The sequence below is a fragment of the Lissotriton helveticus genome, chromosome 11 (assembly GCF_964261635.1).
Source record: "Lissotriton helveticus chromosome 11, aLisHel1.1, whole genome shotgun sequence".
Lineage (NCBI taxonomy): Eukaryota > Metazoa > Chordata > Amphibia > Caudata > Salamandridae > Lissotriton > Lissotriton helveticus.
In genome coordinates this window covers 554,546,910-554,569,824 of record NC_136072.1, presented here as the reverse complement: position 1 = coordinate 554,569,824, position 22,915 = coordinate 554,546,910, and the positions used below count along the sequence as shown (strand labels likewise).

At 44.7% G+C, this 22,915-nt stretch overlaps 1 protein-coding gene across 4 annotated transcripts in view; it reads left to right on the top strand.

Moving 5' to 3' along the window:
- The window catches only part of NSD3 (nuclear receptor binding SET domain protein 3), a 1,711,795-nt gene that overhangs the window by 60,546 nt on the left and 1,628,334 nt on the right, over positions 1-22,915 (top strand). For all 4 annotated transcript variants that reach the window (XM_078666314.1, XM_078666313.1, XM_078666315.1 and 1 more), the window contains exon 2: positions 11,444-12,168. In XM_078666314.1, the coding sequence (XP_078522440.1) occupies positions 11,488-12,168 (681 nt within the window). In that variant the 5' untranslated portion in view covers positions 11,444-11,487. The remainder of the gene's footprint in view (positions 1-11,443; positions 12,169-22,915) is intronic.

Sequence of the window (22,915 nt, the reverse complement as noted above, 5' to 3'; positions counted from 1 at the left end):
TTGTCTGCTTTTTTGTGTTTCAGCTCAAATTCCTGGGCCACATCTTCAGCGTCAGAGATTCTACGCTCTCCTATATCGATACGCTCCGTGTGTTTCTCCGACATGCAGTCTACACGGTATGCAAGTGAGTCTATTTTCCCGTCGATGTTGGCTAGGGTGGACTGTATAGTCGTGAACATTGCTTGCACATCCGTCCCTGGTAGCAATATAGCTGCGGACGTGTTCGGCTGGCCCTGACTGGGCTGACCGCCGGACAGCTCCGGGGCCTTCCGCTGCTGCTCAAACTGCAGCTTGGGTTGATTTTTATTTCTGGCTTACCCATGTTGAACGTCGGGAGGGAGCAGCAGTATCGTGTCCTACTCTGGGTGTAAGCCGCCTCCCCTCGGTAACCTCCGCTACAGGTTGGCGCTGGTACAGGCAAGCCCTGTAGCTGCAAACAGAGTAAGGGTACCAGGTATTACAGTTGTGATCACGATGAAGTAGCTGGCAGTATTACCACCCAGCCCACAGAAGACAGAAATAGTCGACAGCTGTCCAGCAGTGGCATAGAGCTCCCACAGGCAGCAGGGTTTCCAGCAGCTTCAGTCCCAGTGGTTAACTAAGGCAGGCACTCCTAGCGGGGATATTTTAGCACAAGCGCATGTAGCCCCCCTGTCCAGGGGTCGGATCATTCATGCACGCTGCTCAGGGATATGTTGGAAGGGGGTGGGGGGGCACCACACATCAAGGTTACCGTCACGGGGGTATTGCCAAACACTGCCCTGTTTATCTCCAGTGCCCCCCGCCCTCCTACTGCTCTCATCTGGTGGTATTATGGAGTCTTCCGCAGCATTGGGCGCCCAGTATCTCACCCACCTCATCGTCGCTCCATAGGCCCCGACTCCGGGTGGGTTTGTTATTTTTGGCGCCAATATCGCGGTGTTCCCCAGAGGCCGACACGCCAGCCGGCGTCAGTCCAGCGCCCCGCCATAGCCACGCTCAGGTTATAGGTCGGGGAGCAAGCAGTCACCTTGCCTGTGCCCTCCGCTGCAGTATTCCGGGCACTCCGCAACGTCCCTCGCCGCAATATGTCCGCCGGGCCTACTCCTCTCACCACGATCCCGGGACTCGCGTAGGCGTTACGTGGGCACGCACACCAAGGGAGGCTTCATACGGGACTCGGCGCAGCAACATTCAGCGCAACTACGATGATTAATGGCTCCAGCCACCGACGATTTTCATATCAGGCTTGTCACTGCATATAGTTGCTTCGTTTTTAGCAGCATCAGATCGTCAGATGCCCAGGATATTGAAAGGATATCGGCTTGATCGGGAGAGCTCGCCTACGGCGCAGCCATTTCCCAGCTCGGCTAGCTCCTCCCCCATATAAAACTCTTTAAATAAATAAATCAACTTTAGAGAGCCAAGCAATTTTCTTGAAGCAGTCAAGAGCACCAATTTTGACAAGGACAGCAACGTATGAGAGCATCTTTGGAGTTAATTTTAAGCCCAACCAAAACAGTAGGGGGCGTAGCTTAGCTTTCTCCACAATGGAGAATCTACCCATGCCCAATCTTAGTGGGTGAAGACGGTTACTCTGAGGAAGTGAGCTTAGAGCTCTCAAAAATGTATTCTCTGTCGTAAGAAATCCGTCCAATTTTTCGAAGCCCCAAAGGTCGGCCCTATACAGTGCTGAACCTGCTGCCCTGTTATCATGTATATGGAGTGGGGCTGCTCTAGGAGGTCCTATGTTCTTTAATCAAGACCCCAGTGGTCTGTCTATGCTGGAGTGTGACACCCAAGTAATCAAAGGTGTTCACTCTTTCCAAGGCAATCCTACCCAGTGTTTGCCTTTTAAATGATTTTGTGGGTTCAACATTAGGAGTTTGGCGTTTGAGATATTGACCTCTAGGCCTCTCATTGCACAGAAAGCCTTGAAACGTTCCAGAAGCAGCTGCAGTCCTCTAGGTGTAGACTAGCAGTGTATCCTCAGCAAACAGTAGAGTTGTCACCTTGGCTCCCCCCAGAGTTGGTGTATCATTAACCCACGCAGTACATTGTCATGGGTGGAAACCGAGTGCAAGTACCTTTTGAATTACCCCAAGCGTCAGACTGGATCCGAACTTTTATTCGGGAGCAGTACCCGTACTCGCAGGCAGGCAGGGTCATTTGGCTCTGCGCGGGGTTGTTTGCGTCATCTGTGCAAGTGACGTTTGTTGTGCCTATAAAGGCACCACCCAGGCGCGCGGACATCAATTCTTTTCTTTCCATGCCAGTCTGCGCAGATCCTGCAAGAGCTACCCCTTAGTCATTTTTAGGCCTTGCGCCTAGCGGTGCACTGCGCAGCGCGAGGCATTTTGGAGGTGTAAAACGGGAAATGTGAGCTGAGGAATTGCACACGCTCGTGCATGTGTGTTTCCTGCACGCAATTGGCCAGAGGCGCGCACATAGCTCCTTCCACGGCCTATTGGTGTCTATTACGCGCACCAAGCGCGTAATAGACATCAATAGGCCGTGGGAGGAGCAATGATCGTGCCCAGACGCAGGCGTGACGCACCCGCCACTTGTTTTTCTTTACTTTTGGTATAATCGCGGCACCTGCGCTTTACATTTGATGTTATAAGTAAAGCCTTATACCGCGATTATACCAAAGGTAAAGAAATAGATTTTTTTCCTATTTCTATACTTTTGGTATAATCGCAGCACCCGCGCTTTACTTTTGATGTTATAAGTAAAGCGCGGATGCCACGATTATACCAAAAGCAAAGGCGTAGAAAAAAAAAAAAGCATTTGCAATGCAATAGGTCTCGCATTACTAAATGTTTGAGTTATTGGCATTGAATTATTATTAGCACCGCTAATAGCTCAAACTTTTACTAATGTGTGGCCTATTTCATTGCAAATGCTTGTTTGACTAGCTTTTTTTGACATTTTGTTGAGTCTATGAGGTATAACCTCCTGGTATGTCATCCGCAAAAGCCGGCTTCAAGCCCTGTGGTACCTGTCACTGGCAGATGTCTGTGACAGACCTGCACCTTGTTTGTCTCTGGTACCTCGAGCGTTACCACGACCCGAAGGCCTGTCCTGACTGACACGCCATGCATTCAAAGGCCTCGAAGGAGAGATCCTTCAAGCATCTGGCGGGTTGACGCTGCAACAATTGATGTCCCGGTTGAGAGGAAGGTCCAGGGAGTTGTTGCAGAGCCTGAGGTCTTCGTCACACTGTCATCAAGTCACTCTGGTGAGTCGAGGGCACATAAGAAAAAGGAGTTGAAGTGTATTTCGACTTCACCTCGTCCGTTGGCGGAAGAGATGAGGGAGCGTCGCCACTCAAGAACTGGCTCCGCAGTTTAGCCAATGTCTGGTTCGATTCTGCACCTCCCCGGATATCCAGGAGCTGGAGTGACCCGCACCCTACTCACAGTTTTATGGGACCATGCACCTCATATTTGTGTGGCCCGTTCCCGCTGGCATGCCGTCTGGCCCGCTGGTTTGGAATGGGTCCCTTCTGGATCCACTTCGACGGCTCCAGCAATGGTGCCAGTCGGGCGTCAGGGATCCACAGATGGATCCGGATCAGTGCCAGTCGTACCATCCCTAACTTTCCTGGCTCCGATCCCGAAGCCGACGCACCATTCCAATCTTCATCCCCGACTCGGAGCCGGAGTGGCATCATCTGACTGGCGCAGACGAAGGCCATGCCATCCAGGGATGGCAGGGGTCGCTGGACCCTGAAGAATACTTGCCCAATGAAGATTCTGTGGACTGGTGTGAGTATCTGAGTAAAGACAGTGGACTAGACACTTGGCTGGATATTGGTATTCTTTCTCCTCCTACCTTGGCTATAGAGGAGGGGGCTTCGTTGCAATGTTGATGCAGAGGGGCAGAGGGCTGCTGAGGTCCAGGACTATTGTCCGCCACCACCACCCAGCTCCAGGGGACCCAAACTTCCTCTCCTAACTCCTCTCCTTGGAGAGCTTGGTGTTCCAAACCTCCATCTCATCTAAATCCTGGTACATTCTCAATGGCCCCCCGGATCAGAAATCCAAAAAGGTAGACATTTTAGGTAAGAAAATGTTTCTGCGACTACATAAGGCATTACTGAAGGTAAGTAACTTGTTCTACAATGGTAATCTGAGATTTCTTGTAACCAAATATTGCAGGGTTTAATGTGGTCGAAAAACAATCTGCCCTTAAAGTGGCTTCGACATGTTACATTGTCATAACTTTTTTAATAAACCGATCCGACCTATGGCATCACTTTTCCCTATGCACTAGTCGGGCCCATAGCTGTTCATTTTAGCTTGTGACTATAATCCACACAGGCCCACTGTACTGAGCGTAAGCATTTCCCTAAGGCAACCATCAATCAAACTGTCAAAAAATTACAAATGTATCCAAAAATGGAACAGAGTAATAACAATTCTTCCTTGAAAGCATATAGACTACACCTATTCCTATATATTTTTTCAATTAACTAATGAGAGCCTTAGCATTGACTTGACACCATAACATACAGGCCTATTCATTATTTCCAGCACAATTTTATTATAAATATGTGTGCAATGAAAGCAAATTATTGACTAAAAGATACACATTTAAAATCAGAAATAGGATTATAATATGATACATTTGGTTCTGGCAAATATTGTGCATACTAGAATATTAACATGAAATGCATGTGGCCATCTGCCTGACTATGTTTGTCCATCAAACCTTGAGCCATCAAATTCTGACTTTAATAAGGGCTTTCTTATATCCTTCGGTGCAACCTACTCCTTCTAGTCTAATGGCAATACTGTGATGGCATGGGAAACCTTCAACTGGTGCTGCAGATAGATCTAAAACGTACCACCCACTAAAGTCTTCTTTCAGCCCCTGTATATTTGTATGACGCTTGGAAGATGATTGATTGGAGTAAGGAGCGTTCTTTGCTGAAGCATGGAAAAAGACTAGTCTTGCTAAACACAATTGCATTTGGTTAGGGTTCTAAGATAATCTCATAGTTGAGATGCTCGTTTCAAGTTGTGTGTATTATGATAGAATAAGCATTGTTAAAATAATAGATTTTTATGTTTTATTTGTAATGACAATGTGTCCTACTTTTGCTAAGGCCTCATAGCTTCCACTTTTAAGGGAACTAAACATGTTTCATTAAGAAAGCAGATGCATTATGCTTTATGAAATAGTGATGCTGTGGATGAAGCAATGTATAAAATACATGAGCACTGTATTTCCTCTCAATAAAATTGTAGTCGTGAAATGATATGTAAATTGTGTTATCGGTGTTGGTTTGCATGCATTTTGGTTAGGAAACTGGTCCTTTTTGAGAGCCGTTATACTGTTAAAGTTTCATTCTGCCACCTATTTCCAATCAGATTCTTTGAAAGTTGACTTTTAAGAAACATTTTGAAGGGCAGATATAACATATCTCTTCCTTATTTGAACACCAAGAGTTCTTCAAATTTGTATTTACTAATGTTTGCCTCTTCCTTGAGATTCCTCATCATGAATCCAGTTCTTCAGCATCAGGTGGGGCTGTTGAGTAGCAGGCCACAGGTCTGCAAGATGTCACAAATAAAAGTAACAAAATGCACCTTTAAAGAAGCCAACAGGTAAAATCTGTGCCTGTGTTCCACACTTCACAGACTATGGTATCTGGAGCTGACCAAGTTTTTTTTCCTTGTTATTCTTAATTATTTTTATGGGTTTTAGCATATTTGTTCCTAACAAGGAACAATAACTACAAAAGCATAAATGCACTTTTTGGGTGTAGCTTACTAGACAGTGAGCGCTGTCTGTTTGCAAAGACCTGTTGTGGGTTGACGAAGAACTCACTGGGACTTACATCCCACCCTTTGCTTACCATTGGTTAGCATAATACTCACTATAATTTGTTTCTTTCTTATTGAGTGGCTTTGCTTGTCCCAGTTTTTCCATTTTTTTTGTTTGTCCTTCCCTTGGAACATAGCCCCTTAAACATCTCTATGATTGGGTGGTTTCTGTCATTCAACTGCTCCTTTATGGGTAGCTAATTTATTCTTGTTAAGCACTCATTGAGGGTTGGTGTGTTTTCCAGCTGTCTCCCCTGTGTGTTTCTTCAGCACCCATCAGATATGCGACACCCCAGTGGTCCGTATTACAGTCTCCGTCAGTTTGCAAGCTCTCCAAGTGGCACCTCCCCCACCCCCTGACCAACTCCCCACTCCTGCCATACTTCTAGTTGCTTTTCTTATTTGTGTTTGTTTCCCCGCTCTCATGTTGCGCTCCCTTGACTGTTGCTTAGCCCCTCTTCCTTCCCACTCCCCATTGTTTTGTCACCACATTGCACCCCTCACCACCTTTGTTTTTTTTTCTTTTGGCAGTGCTGCAAAGCATCATGCTGAATGCTGTACAGCGTTGTCAAAAGGCAAAGCTGATAGTTCCCAAGGCTGGAATTCGGACTAGAGGCTCAAACGTGGGCTTTGATGGTGTCCTTTGTCAACTATTACTATAGGGTAAAAAAAAGCGCTTCCCAATACCATGAAAGCCATCCTCCATTTAGTTTTTGCCCAAGATGGGAATTCCTTGTCGCAATATCGTCAACGCTTAATTGTTACTCTGCAGATTGATCATACAGCACTAAACCATCCTCAACTTTCGTGTGCCACCATTAAAGGCGTGCGGAAAACACAAACAAAAACTCCAGCAAAGGCAAGTGATATGGAAAAACTCAATAAATCAAGACTACTACAAATGGTAGGGCAGTCATACATCGGTGCACAGCCGGTTTGCCTCAGACCTTAACCGTATCGCTTCAGTTCTCTCTGTAAAGGCTGTCTCAAACTAATCATGTTCGTAAATCTAATGGGTCTACAAAGCAAAGAAGTAAATCCGAGGTGGCTGGCACACACAAATTATCAACTGTAGACTCTCTGACTACAAGTATAAGTCCTACTGTCACCTTTTATGTTGTTGATCATCACTTCTGCTACCACGCCACAGATTGCTGAAACCTCTTTTTCTCAATCATGGAACACGCACATGTGATGAGGCTACAAAGTTGGTGTTCACACTCGCAGAACCGATGGGATTCGCAAAATTTGGCAAATACAGAAGCCTCACACAAACCTTTATAGAATTGGCGAATAACAGTGGCAAGTCACTTCCAGAGATAACCGTCCCTGTAGATGGCTAGCTATTAAAAATTCATTGTGCCTGAATTGCCTGGCAAAGACTCTGACAACCTGGTTTCCAGCTGCTCCCTGTTCGTACCTCCGAGGCCAGATTGATGTCCCTTAGTGGCCGAACTACCATGCCACCCTTCTCTGTCTCCTCTGGACTTGTATGTTGTACAGTTGCTGCCTCTTTCTAGCAAGAAAATTAGTACTCTAAGCACTTAATATCTTTGTCAGCAGAAGACTGTTTATTCAGGCAGCTAATCATTCCAGGATGGTTGCACTAGCTGACCTCTGGACAATTACACCCAGTGTTTTAACTGTGATTAATGCACTTTACGGCACTGTTTTGCCCTCAATTTAATGCTACTACTTCCTCAACATAGGCTTACTAGTTTTTAAATGTTGGCTGTTTCTTTTTTCAAGTTTCCTTCCGTCCTTCCTTCTTTTTTGTTTTCTTATTTTTTTAATTTTTTTTAAATGAACCACAATTTGTAGATTTTTATGGACTACTGTTGCAAATTGTAAAGATTTTAATGAATCATAAATAAAATATCATGCACCCGGTACTAGTTCCCAATAGCGGAACCTCTTGGCTTTTCTAACTGATTATTTTCATTTCTACAGTGTAGATGAAGACCTTTGCACATGCAATGAATTATTTTCCCTACAGCTTCCCCATATATGATGTTAAATAGAATAGATACCTTGGATTAGTTCAAGGTTGTTTCAGGTAGTTTTGCCTTGAAAGCGTACCTTATTGCATGCCTTATGTTATACCAAGCTTTTGCAATTACCTCTGTTGTATTTTTCATTCCTGCACAATGGTAAAGACATAGGTAACAGTTAAAACATACCGGATGTTTCATGCTGAATTCTGTGGAGGCAATAACTGTTTTCTCTGGAACTGAGGAAGCCATGTGGGAAAATATTCTGTTTGATTGGCAGCAGGTCTTTCCTCAAGATATCATTTTCTGAGCGAGTTTGTGCCAACAGCAATATCAACAAAAACTGGTCCTTTGGTTTGTCCTATGCCCACCCATTCTCTTTTTTTTTTCTTTTTTTACTTTTCTGGAGCATTGAAACAAGAACACACCTACTTCTCTATGAATGCCGTCGCCAAAAACCGCTGTGAAAACTAAAGTGTCACCATGAGATGCCTGTGGGAGGCTGAGTGACAAATTTCTTGCACAGCTGGAGGGAGATTACTTTGGGCAATTAGTTCCTGCAGACATTTGACAAAGATATTCCTTACCATTTTGCAGACCACCACCAACTGTCTGTCCTTGTTCCCCTTAAAGCGCAAACAAATATTTTGATGCAAAAAATAGTGGACCTACAAAAGGGAAATTAGAGAGCAGTCTTGCTCCAAGGAGAAGAAATGGTGCTACTACGAATGCTTTACAATCTCCAAGAAAAAGGGAAAGGTTTGCCTGATCCTTTATCTTGAAACTTTAACATTTTCTTTAGGAATTTTAAAATTGTCATCCGTTGGTAAATTTTTCAAGCACTTCAGATTAGTGACTGGATAATGTACTAGAATCACACTTTCCTGTTTGAGCAGGCCCTGGGAGGTTTCAAACGTATCCTGTAGGGCATGAATACTTTTAGTTTTGTTCCTGTCCTCAGATCTGGCCACTGCTTCTAAGGTTTACACCCAAGTTATATATATATATATATATGGCCACCACCAAAGACGAGGATTTCATAACCGTTACCTGATCGTTCAGATTTTCCTATGTAAATTGTTCACTTTTTTTTTTGCATGAACTGGTGCTCATAACTTCTGAGTCAAATTCAGTAGGGTAATTCAGGACCCTGTCCACGACCGGGAATTCCCACTCTTGGGAAGATTTGTGTTATTTTTTTAAAACAGTGAAATTTAATACACACTTATAACAGAATATGTGATTTATGCTCTAATTGCTAATTCTTTTGTCATTGAAGAAATTTGGAACATCTCAAGCGCAGTTGTATACGATACCCCTAACCATTGTATTTTTTTCTTTTCTTTTTTAAAATTAGTTTTTAAACCAGTAAGTCACAAAAACAATTCATAGCAGCAATCATCAGACATGGTAAAAATAATAAGTAGAATCGTTGGCATCTTGACACATGTGAGTACGCAATATATAGTACATTTAGCTGGGGTGTGTATTCAGCACCTCATATTGACGTTCGACTGCACTTTACATAGCAAGTTAAAGGCCCCAATTTGGCAACATAAGCATCAGTCACTACCCTTAACCATTGTTCTTTATGTACTGTACTGGTGGAATACATACTGTGTTCATCAGTTGGAAAAGATGACTATCCAATTATTTGGCTCAGTTGCAGCAATGTTGGACACTTTAAGAATATTTTCTCCAGAGAAATATTAAGCTCTTCCCCTTCATGGTTAACCATAGTGACCGCTGCATTTCTGTTGGGATGATAAGCCCATTTCAGAGATTGCTCAAATTATGGCCACTATGATCCAGGAGAGAAGATTCCCACGTAAACCTCTTAGAGTTAATAGTTGTACACTTTGCGTCTAAAAGCTTTCTTAAGGTGCTAAGGAAAGAACAATTTCAGAATCATAAGTATTACCTTAACCATGTTGTAGAAGAAGAAAATAGAACCAACTCAACCAAAATATCAAAAGTGACCAAGCTTTCTGCTATAGCATTGGGATATAAGGGGTATATCAGCATGTCATTTAGCAAGGGCTATGAATGTAAGAGCAGCAACCCTCAGCAGACTACTTGTGTTGAACTGTGAATGGCAACTCAACTTTGTAGCAATTTACTTTTGACATAAAATTGAATAGAAAATGTAACCTATTCTATACTCTGGATTCCCTGAGAGATTTTTCTCTGGAGTATATATTCTCAATCAATATTATATCCCTAACCTTGTCCCTCTACTGCCTTTCTTTTCTCTCATTCCAGGCATGAAACAAAAAGTAAGAAAACTTTCAGCTTTGGTAATTCTTATTGCATAAGAATAGGGTTAGGGGTTTCTAGTACCTGGCCTTTCAGGGGCTCAGCATATAGCTCTTCTGACACCTGTAAGGGCAAATCTGCAGCCTCAGTAGTCCAGATTAACTGGTACTTTGGCACCGGAAAAATGTATGCTTAGAGGTTGAACAGCAAGTTTGCTGCTTGCACTTTAAAACCTGATGCCCTTCTGAGTTTTAAGGTGCTAGTCCAGTTAGTTCGTTTAAAGAGATGACATTTGTCAGCAGGTTAATGCAATTTACTCCGTGATCTTGACCCATTATCGAGCAACATTGCTGCTGTTAAACACTTAGCTGTTTCTTTCTCACAGAAGGGCCATATGTAGGTACAACAAAGGGATACAGGGATGTAATTTTTGCGTTTATTTTTCTTCCTCGAAACAAGAATCCTTCTTTCATGGGTCTGCCGTGGGGAGTTTTCTTGATAGATGCCAGTTTTATTTCTCTTTTTAGCTCATAGTAAGACGTTTTCTTCTAGAAGGGTTACTTCATGTATCGAAACCAGCACTATTGATTTTTTAGCAATCAATATTGCCTTGATTCAAATGCAAAGATTGCATTCCAGTTTGGCAGGGGCACTGCTTTGGTGTTATGTAGTCAACAACTAAATTGATTGCCTAATCCGCTACATTTATGATGCTACTTTGGAAGTGGTTCACAAAAAGGAATATATGCAGAAATAAGTATCCTTTAGACAAACAACTTCACTATTGTAATGTTCTTTTCTGATGGACATGATCCATCATACACATTCCTTAAAGCTTAATTTCATTCCTCTTATTTAACCTTTCCTAATTATTAGGAAACACTTTTTTTTGATTAAGTTTACATTAGTAAGTATTTTATTTTCTGTCTGTTCCTATTTTGGTGAAACTGATGTTACTGACTGCAGTTTATATCTGCTTGGGCCTATTTTGCCACTTCATTTGTGGTGTTGTATAAATCTGTGGCTGGTGCTGCAGCAGGGCTACCTGGCCCCAGTGAAATGGGATAGCTCCAAATATTTTGGATCCAGTCTTCACAGTGAGAAGGGTTTATGATGAAGAATCTGTTGGATAAATCAGATCCAGCAGAAGGATAGTTCCAAAGTAAGTAAGCTTTTCTTCAAGGTTACTCCTCTGTATTTTTATTTACTTATTTTGACATTGACTTTTGAAAATCTGCACCCTAGGGAACAAGATTTTATGATGAAGGTTTCAAGGTCATAGAAAAAGGACTGGCTCTGATCAAATGTGTATTGTGCATAGATAGTTTTTCTTGTTCTGCTCAGTCTTATTGTAATTGTATGGTTTTAATGTTTCTGTTTCAGGCCCTATGCGAGAAAGAGAAAGCTAAGGATGCTGGAGCAGAACAATGGATTTCTCCTTCTCTTTCATGCACGGGATCATGGGAAACACAATCCAGCAACCCCCTCAACTGATTGACTCCGCCAACATCCGCCAGGATGAAGCATATGATGCCAGCAGTGACTTTGGTGAGGATGGCGGACATACACCGTATGACACAGGGTTGCAGCAAGGCTTTAACTACCCAACACCCACAACAGATGATCTTACTCCTATCACAAATGGTTACTCACCAGGAAGCAACGTGTTTGAACCTCAGGCCAAATACCAGACATTCCAGTATCCCAATGGATCGTCCAATGGATATGGTGCCATTAGGAACTTTAGTCCTTCTGAATATTACTACACTGAAAATTCAAATATTAAAGCCCACGAACTTGCTGAAAAACCTTGCCCACAGCAGCTGACATCCTCTTCGCCTCCATCTTTTTTGACACAAACAATGATTCCTAAAAAGACTGGTTCTCCCGAAATAAAACTAAAAATAACTAAAACTATTTTAAATGGGAAGGAACTGTTTGAATCCTCTCTATGTGGGGATCTTTTAAAAGAAGTGCAGTCAACTGAGTACATCAAAAGACGACATGAAAAGAGAAAAGAAAAGAGAAAAAAAGAAAGTAAGGTTGAATGTTCTCCTTTAAAAGAACACAGAGCACACAAAATCCCAAAGCTGGAAGAGCTTCAAGAGGTAAGCTGTTTCTGAATATGAACATTTAGTGGTTAATCTTTTGTGGTAAATGTTAATTTTATTTTATTTTTTTCTTAAAAAATTCACGAATCACAGTTTGTATCCAAGCAAGTGGTATTGAAAGAAAAACAACTTCTAGGGGCTAGTTACGATGTCTACAGAATTTTAACATCAGCGGACAGATTGTATGAGAAAAGTCATGAGTGTCGTATGCGCAGATGACAGAGAGAATATGAAAATGTGCACGTGTTCTTTGGGTGCACGTTGTGTTCAAGAAGTCTTATTTTACTTTGTTTTAGAAATTTCATTAATATCCAAATGTGGTTGGTGCTACCCTGAACAGCTGTCCAAGAATGAGTCAGTTAACACACATTGATCATACTTAGCCAAAAAGTGCCTCTCCAGTCTGACTAGAGGACAGCTGATCTATGACTTTGGAAGTGATAGAAGGGTTTTATTGGAAATTGTCTATTTCTCCAGTATTAGGGGTGTCTTTCTTAGATTCACATGCTTGAATATTCCCCGTCGTCGAAGTGGGAGACCCACGGTAAATAAAATAGCAATAATGCTAAAGATATATATATATATATATATATATATATATATATATATATATATATATATATATATATATATATATATATATATATATATATATATATATATATATATATATAAAAAAACATAATACATAATAAAGGAGAGGAAATACAACTGAAAACCTCTAAAACGATTCCTACACAGGAATGCATGGTAAAGAGAAAAACTATTTGTAACACATTAGAGTCAGTCATTATGTTAGTCCAAATTACAGCCAATCAGGCGCTAGCACCCTCTAGAACCTTCTCCTCAGAAGCTCAAGCCCTCAGATTTTCTACCGCACGTCGTGTGAAGGGAGTCTCCCTGAGCTCTGCTCAGTTTTCACCTTTAATCTTCTAGTTCCAGACTTTTCTCAACATGTCAAGTAAGAAGTCTTTGTTCAGACCTTGCTCTTCTTGTGGGAAGCTGCGCCTTTTTGAAAAGAACCCCCACCAGAAGTGTATTTATTGTTTATACCCAGATCATGAGGCTGGCAGCTGCAGGTTCTGTAGAACGTTTTCTACTAAGACTCTTAAGGACAGAGAAAGCCGTCTTCTCCTTTGGCTTCAACGTCTAAAGGACAAAGATTCTGCCCTGTCAGATGCAGAAAGTTTTCAATCTGTTCCTTCTTCTGCCTCTAAGCGTGGTAGTGTTCAGGACTTTCCATCTCCTTTCCTCAAAAAGCAGAAGCTGGCCCTGCCTATGGCTTCTGTGGTGTCTACTGCCACTCCTACTACCACTACGCCCACGAGACCTGGCTCTCAGGCGTCTTCTTCTGCCTCTCGGGGTGTTTCCACGCATCTGAATTCTGTCGTCGACGGGACCGTCTACGAGCGTCCCGACGACGAGAACCGCACTGACTGCATCCTCGACGACGACGCTGACGATGGCGTCAGCTTTCACTTCGTCGACGACGGTCTCGCCGACCGCATACACGTCGACGAGAGTTTCTCTGCCTTCCAAGCCTGTCCCGTCGACGATTCCCATCACCTCGTCGACGAAAAAGAAAGAATACTCGTCGACGAAAGTCTCCAAGAAATCTTCGTCGTCGTCGACGACTCCGTCGACCAAGGTCCCGTCGACCAAGACTCCGTCGACCACAGCCCGTCGATGAAGACTCCGTCTACGGAGGTTCTGCCTGCGTCGACGACTACACCGTCGACGCACGTGCCGTCGACGACTACACCGCCGACGACTCCGTCTACGATGGATCGCCCGTCGACGACTCCGTCGACGACTCCGTCAACGATGAGTTCTTCAAAATCATCCTCGTCGACAGCAAAATCAGTTCCATCGACGGCGCCGTCGACGGTGGCACCAGTTTCATTTTCCTCATTGCTTTTGGTGCCTTTGCAGACTTCAGGAGCTGATTCCACCCATCGTCGCAAAAAGGCTCCGTGCCAACAGATTCCTGATTCATAGCTGCAACCACCTTCTCCAATGGTCGCCACTACCTCCGAGCAGGAGAGTGACTCGGAAAATGAGGGTGACCCGTTTGGGGCAGCCCATAGCCCCCTCTGACTTGATTATAAAATGTCAAGACTCGGACACTGACGAAGACGGCGGAGACCAAGAGTCTCAACCTGAGGAGCAGTTGGTCCAAGTGCCTATGGCTACGATACCTTTAACACTAATCTCCAATCTCCAACATATGTTGGACGATTACAACCGTCGCTTTCCAGCAACGCCACAAGGTACTCCCCTACCATCCCCTGCTGCTGTTGCACTGCCACGACCATCTCTTCCGCCAACGTTGCCACCTACAACTTCGTCTCAGGTACAGACGTCTATCAGGATCCATACTACTGTTTATCCGCACGATGCGTATGATGAGGCGGTCCCAGAACGTGAAGACGGAGAGGTCCCTGACAATTCGGACGAAGATGCAGGCGACCAGGATATGGCAGAGTGGGACGATTATAGGGCGCAGACGTCCTCACCTCAGCCAGGAAACTCTGGTGAATCACCTCCTGTAGATATCGCCAGTTTTCATCTACTAATGGACAAAGCGGCACAGCGTTTCAAGTTGCCTAGATCGCAACGTGAGGAAGACTGTTTCCTCTACGATTTTAAGGACAAACCTTATAAGCAGGTCCACACCATACCAATCATCGATTTTGTTTGGAAGGAAGGAATTAAACTTATGCACGCTCCAAACTCGTTACCTGCTCAAATTCCGCGCCTTGAGAAAAAATACAAGGCCCCAACTGTTTCTCCGGCATGCTTGATTTCTCACCCTAAGCCGGACTCAGTAGTCACTCAAGCTGCACAGCGTCGAGCCCGGAACCCAGCGTCTCAAATCACCGCACCTCCAGATAGAGAGGGTCGACGCCTAGACGCTATTGGCCGCAAGTTTTCAACCATGGCTTCTACTTCTGTCCGTGCGGCCAATGCCATGGCCATTTTGGAACGCTATGACCGGCAGATGTGGTCAGACATCTCTGCATTAATGGATCTTATACCGGAAGCTTCCAGGGCGGACGCCCAGCAGATTCTTCATGATGGACAGAGAGCTTCGGAAGAAATGATCGACTGTGCAGTCGATATTGCGAATACAGGTTTCCGTCTGCTTGCCAGTGCAGCTGCCCTCCAACGCCAGGGTTGGTTAAAATCCACCTCTTTCCGGCAGGAAGTCCAATCCAAAATACTGGATATGCCGTATGATGGTGAATCGCTCTTCGGTTCCCACATCGATGATGCACTGGAGTCCATTAAGAAAGACACTGATACGGCAAAGTCTTTGGGCACATTGCAATTCCGGAAGCAGTCCTTTCGAGGTGCGCACGGACGCGGCACTTCTTCCAATTTTCGAGGAGGGCAACAATACCGCTCCTACAATCAGGGAAACCAGCGTTACACTTCCACTCAGCAGACTCGTCAGCAGCCCTCCAGACCCTATCGGGGAAAGTCCTCCTATCGTGGCTCCACTCCTAAGCGCCAATGACTTTTGCCATCCCCAAAGTGTTGGAGGTCGAATCTCTCTGTTTTATTCTCAGTGGTCCTCCATCACCTCGGACCGCTGGGTTTTGGACATTGTACGGCGGGGTCATACCTTAGAATTCGTCGAGATTCCTTCTCGTACTCCACCTTTTGGCCCACCTCCTCCACACCTCGAGGAGCTTTACCATCAAGTCCGTCTTCTTGTTTTAAAAGGGGCAGTCGAAGTGGTCCCGAAACATCAGAGGGGAGAAGGGTTTTACTCTTGATTCTTCCTCATACTCAAGAAGACCGGAGATTGCCGACCCATTCTGGATTTGAGGGCTCTCAACCAGTTCCTAAAGTGCCAATCTTTCTGCATGCCGACATTACTGGAAATCCTGCGTCTTCTATCCAGCGAGGATTTTATGACCACCATAGACCTTCAAGACGCGTACTTTCATGTCCCAATTCTCCAACAACATCGCCAGTACCTGCGTTTCAAAGTGGGACAAATGCACTATCAGTTCAAGGTCCTGCCCTTCGGGCTGCGATCAGCTCCTCTTGTGTTCACAAAAGTACTGGCCCCCGTGGTGGCTCACCTGCGTCTCCAGGGTGTTCAAATCTTTCCATATTTGGACGATTGCCTCCTCAAGTCTCGAACCCACCATCAACTATGTCAGGACACTCGTCTCTGCCAGCAGGTGTTTCAATCCCTGGGGTTGACCATCAACGTCGAAAAGTCACAGTTTGCGCCTCTGCAAACGAGAAACTTCTTGGGAGCGATCCTAGACACGAAACTTTCAAAAGCGTTCGTCTCGCAGGAGTGGCGACAGAAGATCCTTCTTCTGGTCTCCCTCATTCGCAGAAAACAGTCCGTTTCTGTTCGGACGTTAAAGTCATTTTTGGGAATGGCATCTTCTTGTATCGCACTGATCCCAAATTGCAGATTGGGAACCCGTCCCATTCAGGAGGAACTGGACTTACAGTGGCGTCAGGTCTCCGGGTCTTTCAACGACCTAGTCGCGGTCACGGCCCGCATGAGAAAGCTTGCTTTGGTGGGCGTGGCCAACCAATTTGGAGACGGGAACGTCGTTTCTCGCTCACGCACCAGATCTCACGCTCACGACGGACGCCTCTCTAGAGGGGTGGGGCGCTCACCTCCAAGGCCTATCCATCAAGGGCAAGTGGACTCCGCCCCTACGCAAGTGGCAATTCAACAGGCTAGAGTTGATGGTGATCTTCCTTGCGCTCAAATCGTTCCTACCTGTAGTTCACGGGGAGTTAGTGCTTATCCAAACAGACAACACCACCAGCATGCACTACGTGAACAAACAGGGAGGAACCAAGTCTCCACATCTGTCTCGCTTGGCTCAGTCGATCTGGGAGTGGGCTCTCCAACATCAGATCACCTTGACAGCTGTCCATCTGCCGGGCGTGTCCAACATCCTGGCAGACTCTCTGAGCAGGTCCACTTCCTCAACGCACAAATGGGAACTGCACCAACCGACTCTGGATCTGGTGTTCCACCGATGGGGTCACCCAGCTCTAGACCTCTTTGCTTCACCGGAGAATCGGAAATGCCCGTCTTGCGCAAGTTGGCATCCCCACCCCGGGTCGTGCGGGAATGCCCTTTTGATCAATTGGTGCGATCTATTCGCTTACGCTTTTCCGCCGATTCCGCTAGTACCGCGGGTGCTGTGGAAGATGCGGAGAGAGCCCTGCCACATCATATTGATCTCACCTCGTTGGCCCAGGCAGGCATGGTTTTTGGAACTGCTTCTGCTGTCCCAGTGCGAGCCCATCCCTCTGCGACCTTGTCCAGACCTCCTAACGATGGACAGGGGCCAAGTGTGCCATCCGGACCCCTCCACGCTCCAGTTGTCGGCATGGAACCTGAGCACCTTGAATTTGCAAACTTGAACATATCTCAGGAGTGCAGAGATATCTTTGCTCAGGCTAGGGCTCCGTCTACCATCAAAACTTACAAACTCAAGTGGAAGAGAATTTGTCATTGGTGCGCGGCAGCGAATGTCCACCCCATCCATTCCACTCCGGAGCAGCTTCTTCCGTTCTTCTTAAGTCTCGCTCAGTCAGGACTTTCACTTGCTACCCTGAGAGTTTTCCTAGCTGCAATATCTCGTTTTCGACATGATGGTTCTTCTTCCCTCTGTTCATCCAGAATCCTAAAGCAATTCTTTAAAGGGCTCTTCCGCAAGTTCCCACCTGTTCGGCGCCCTCCTCCATCTTGGCACCTCAATGTTGTCTTATCTCAACTTATGAAGTCACCATTTGAGCCTATCCATAAGGCGGATATCAAATTCCTCACCTGGAGAGTTGCGTTGCTTTTAGCTTTGACTTCTTCTCGTCGCGTCGGCGACCTTCACTCTTTTACTGTAAAACCGCCTTATCTACAGTTCAAACCTAACGAGTGGCACTTCGCACCAACCCCTCTTTCCTACCTAAAGTGCCTACGGATTTTCATCTAAATGAGCCTGTGTTCCTACGAACTTTCTTTCCGGACCCGAGCTCTCCGGCGGAACAGCGCTTACATTCTTTGGACATCAAACGATGCCTTAAATTCTACATTGCCAGAACTGCCTCCTTCCGCAAGTCCGATCAACTGTTCATTGCTTACGGACGACTGCGTAAGGGGCATCCAGTTTCCAAGCCAACAATTGCCCGTTGGCTTTCTTCAGCCATTACCTTCTGCCATTTACAAGCTGGCAAACCATTGCAGTCTTCAGTGAGGGCTCATTCTACGAGGGCAATGTCTTCATCCTCCGCCTTGTTTGCTGGTGTGCCTCTTCATCAGATCTGCTGTGCAGCGACATGGTCCAGCAGGCACACCTTCCCCAAGCATTACTGTTTGGATGCCATCAATGAAGCGGATACCGCTGTGGGACAGGCAGTGCTTTGCCATCTTTTCCATTAAGGTGAGCCTCTGTTCCCCCCTCCTTGCTCTTTTTGCTGTGATTGCTATGATGTTTTACATGACTGTATTATTATTATTATTACTGTCTTGCTTGCCACATGTGCTTTGCAATCTCAGCTCTCGGAGGTTACTGCTTTCTATTCTATTCAAGCATGTGAATCTATGAAAGACACCCCTAATACTGGAGAAGAAAAATTGTTACTTACCTGTAAACAGGTAGTTCTCCAGTATTGGTGTCTTTCATAGATTCACATGCGACCCACCCTCCTCCCCTCAGAGGCTCTCTTCTCCTCATACACTCTTGGTCACTTTGGTGCTATGAAAATCTGAGGGCTTGAGCTTCTGAGGAGAAGGTTCTAGAGCAGTGTTTCCCAAACTGTGGTCCGCGGGCCCCCAGGGGTCCGTGACACATTCCCAGGGGGTCCGCAAGAGGCAGTTTCAAAAGCACTCCAAAGTTCCTTGGCTGATTAGCAGTTTTAGAGCAACATTAAAAGTGTCAAAATAAAGCCAGTGATTAATGCACCTGCTGGAGAGATGAGAGGGTTGTCCAGTTGCAGCTTTGAGTTATCTAACGTAGCATAGAACAGAGGGTGCAAAGAACGTGTACCATGCATTTAAAAAAAAAAGGTGGGGCATATGGTAGGGTGACATCTAAGGAACTGACGTTTACTGTCCATATTTTTGTCTTTAAAAGCCAAGAAAGCGGAGATAAAATTATCTCCCTATTACCTAGCTGTCGCTAACACCAGTTAGCGACAGCTAGTAGGAGATAGCGACCATCTTGGGCATGTCAGTGATATTTATCACTAATGACATGCAAAGTGGGCGTGCCAAGATGTTAGCGACTGGAAACAGTCGCTAACATCGCTATCTCCTATTACCAACTTTTGGAGATATTCGCGCTAAGCGCGAATATCTCCAAAAGCTAACACCTGCCATGTGCAGTTCTTAGCCATGTTATCCAATGGGAGGTGGATAACATGGCTAAGAGCATTAGCTCGGTAATGCATGAATATCGCTGACTTTTCAGCGATAATCATGCATTGCGGCCGTTTTTTATCACATTTGCGATAAACCTTGGTAATACCAAGGTTTATGTGCGATAAAAATCGCCGCAGCTCAGCGGTAAAAGTTTGTCTCTAACCAAGCAATAGCGATAATTATCGCTATTGCTTGGTAATATGCCCCAGTGTTTTATGTGCATTGGTCAGTGGGTTGCTGCTTTTGTCACAGATTTTTTTGTTACTCTGCAGTTCATAAGTGGCAATCGTAATCGAGCACAGTGACCCTATAAACTGTCATCAAAGAGCTGCTTGCAAACTGCATGGTTCAAGTTAGTAACTTATGTTTTTTCCCAGTCTTTCATTATCCTGATGCTGCTAAAAAGGTTTATATGGGCGGAAATCCATTTTTATTTTTTGAAAGTCAATGCTAACCACTGGCTGATGTTCTGAATCCCAAGTTTGCGCTTCTCCGGATCAAGCACTCTTTAAAAATGCCTACTAGTATGAATGACATGAATCCTACACATTGTAGTACCCTTTGCCTTGTGTAACATTTTCTATACACTGATTTACACGTATGATTCATTGTCTCTATATGTTTGTAATGTAAAGTGCTCCGACATCGTACAATGGTATGAGAGATACTATAAAACAAATGAAATACATGTGACAGAGGGGCTATGGAGAGATGAGAGGCACTGCTGAAGGATGATAATAAGGGAATCATTGAAGAAGAATGTCGTATCCTGGTATATAGTAGGGTCTTCATTTACTATGCGTTAAAAACCAATACAATTTAATATATAATGATATATGTGTTTTAGACTGCGACAATGTTTCCTAAATTTCTTGGAGGGAGAGCCTCCCAAAGCCCCCTTTGTAGTGGTCAGGCTCACTCACTGCACTTGGTGTGCACCGTATGGCGACTGATCTGAAAACATTTGCCAGGGCTGCTTTGGGTTTCCAGTTTGGCCCTAGCAGGAGCAGGAGCCTTGTACTGCGAAATAAAACCAACCATTTAAAAGTAAGTCACTGAGATGCAGCACCAACTTTCCCATTAAAATGTTTTGTTTTTTGCAAATCTTTGAATATAAAATACTAAGGAGGATATTTACAACAGAAGTGGCAGAGCGTGCCGTTAGCCTCCTTGGCTTAACGACACGCTCCGCCACTTCGGAAACACCGGGCTGCACCATATTTACAAGAATATGGTGCAGCCCTGCGTTTCCCCTTGTGCTGGCGCTACACTTAGCAGTGTAGCACCAATGGCAAACCCTTGCACCATAGTGCGAGGGTGTGTGAATGGGATGTATGACATTACAACGCATGCGTTTACATCGCATGCCTTTACAACGCTGTTCTTACAACGCATGCCTTTACAACGCATAGTGCTTTTGGGCGCTGGATAGTGAATAGTTTAATTTACTATTCCAACTCCAGTCCCCGTGGATAGTAGGGAAGGTGTTGGATAGTAAATGAAACCTATTCCCTATCCTAGAGCGCCCCCCCAGCGCAATGCGTTGTGATGGTTTGCGTTGTAAAAGTTGCGTCGTAAAGGCACTGCGTGGTAAAAGTTGCGTTGTAAAGGATGTTCCCCGTGTGAATGCAGTGCAGGAAGGTCCTGCTTCAATTTTAAAATTCCGTTTTGTCACTTCCATGTGTGCTGCTTAATGCAGCCCTCATGAAAGTTACAAAATTGCATTTTTTTAAAAGATTGTTTATGTGCAGGAAGGGTCACCTTCCTGAACATAAACAATCCAAGGTGTTTTGCTTTTTCAATGTGTGCTGCACAAAGCAGCACACATTCAAAAAGCAAAAACGAGGAGAAATAAAGGATTTCTCCTTGTTTTGCCAAGTTAAGACCTGGTTTTCCTTGGCTTAATTTTGGCGCTACCTCCTATTTATGCTGCCCTTGTACATAGGGGACAGCGTCAAAATCAATGGGTGTTGCGGTGGAACGCCCACCGCAACACCCACTGCCCACCCCTTTCACACTAGGCATTGTGTGACAGGGGACCTTATTTACAAGGCAGCGTTTAGCCATGTTAAGTGGCTTAACGCTGCCTTGTAAATAAGGCAAAGCCTCTATCGCCACAGGAACGTTGCAAAAAAGTGATGTTACCATGGAGATTGGGGCTTCTAAAAATGCCCCTAAAATCCTTAGTAATTCGAGTATTTGTTTTGTGTGCACGCGTGTTTATTTTTTCCGAATTACTGTTTTAATGGTTGAAATTTAAATCATACAAATTGCTTGGGGGTCCCCGGCTTCCAGTGGTGACTCAGTGGGGGTCCTTAGGAGTCCAAAGTTTGGGAACCACTGTTCTAGAGGGTGCTAGCGCCTGATTGGCTGTAATTTGGACTAACATAATGACTCTAATGTGTTACAAATAGTTTTTCTCTTTACCATGCATTCCTATGTAGGAATCGTTTTAGAGGTTTTCAGTTGTATTTCCTCTCCTTTATTATGTTTTATGTTTTTTCATATATATATATATATCTTTAGCATTATTGCTATTTTATTTACCGTGGGACTCCCACTTCGACGACGGGGGATATTCAAGCATATGAATCCATGAAAGACACCAATACTGGAGAACCACCTGTTTACAGGTAAGTAACAATTGTTCATATTTATCTTGTGTCATTGTGCCAGTAACTTTTAAACAGCATCAATTGTTTGAATTAGTGCAGGTTCCTGGAATACTACACCCTTTCCCGTGAGTGGTGTGACTTGGTAAGTGGGTTCCAAGGAGACCTGTCTCAGTTCTGTAAGTCAGGAGAGACTCCTCTCTGGTTTCCTGACAGGCTTATAGGTGTTTCAGAAGGGTGATAAGACCTGCATTTACAGTGGTAATTAAGAGACCAACAAAGCCAATCGGGTATGCTGTTATTTAGAGTGTGCACAACATCAACCGTTGCCAAGTTGTTTAAAGTAAATGCATGCAGGCAAAGCATTACATTCTTCATGTTAATGAATTCTTTTATTAGATCCAGTTTTAGCGGAAGCCTTTCGGTTTGACAAATTATATGTGTAATATACTTGCAGGGTCTTTCAGTCAACACTACTTGTCAATTTGTCTGTTATTGTGTCATTCAAACATGTTCCCCACTCGCTACATGGTGGGGGAAGGAGGTCAGTCTTTTGAGTCACTGGCTAGCATGACTGTGAGTGATGGCAGCCAGTGCTTTCTCACTCAGTTGTTGCCTAACCAGTTGACTGAACTGGGTAAGACTTGAACTGCGTGCACATTTGACGTGTGAGGCGGAAAAAAGTTTTCACCTGTGCTTGATTCACACTTTACCTGACCCAGCA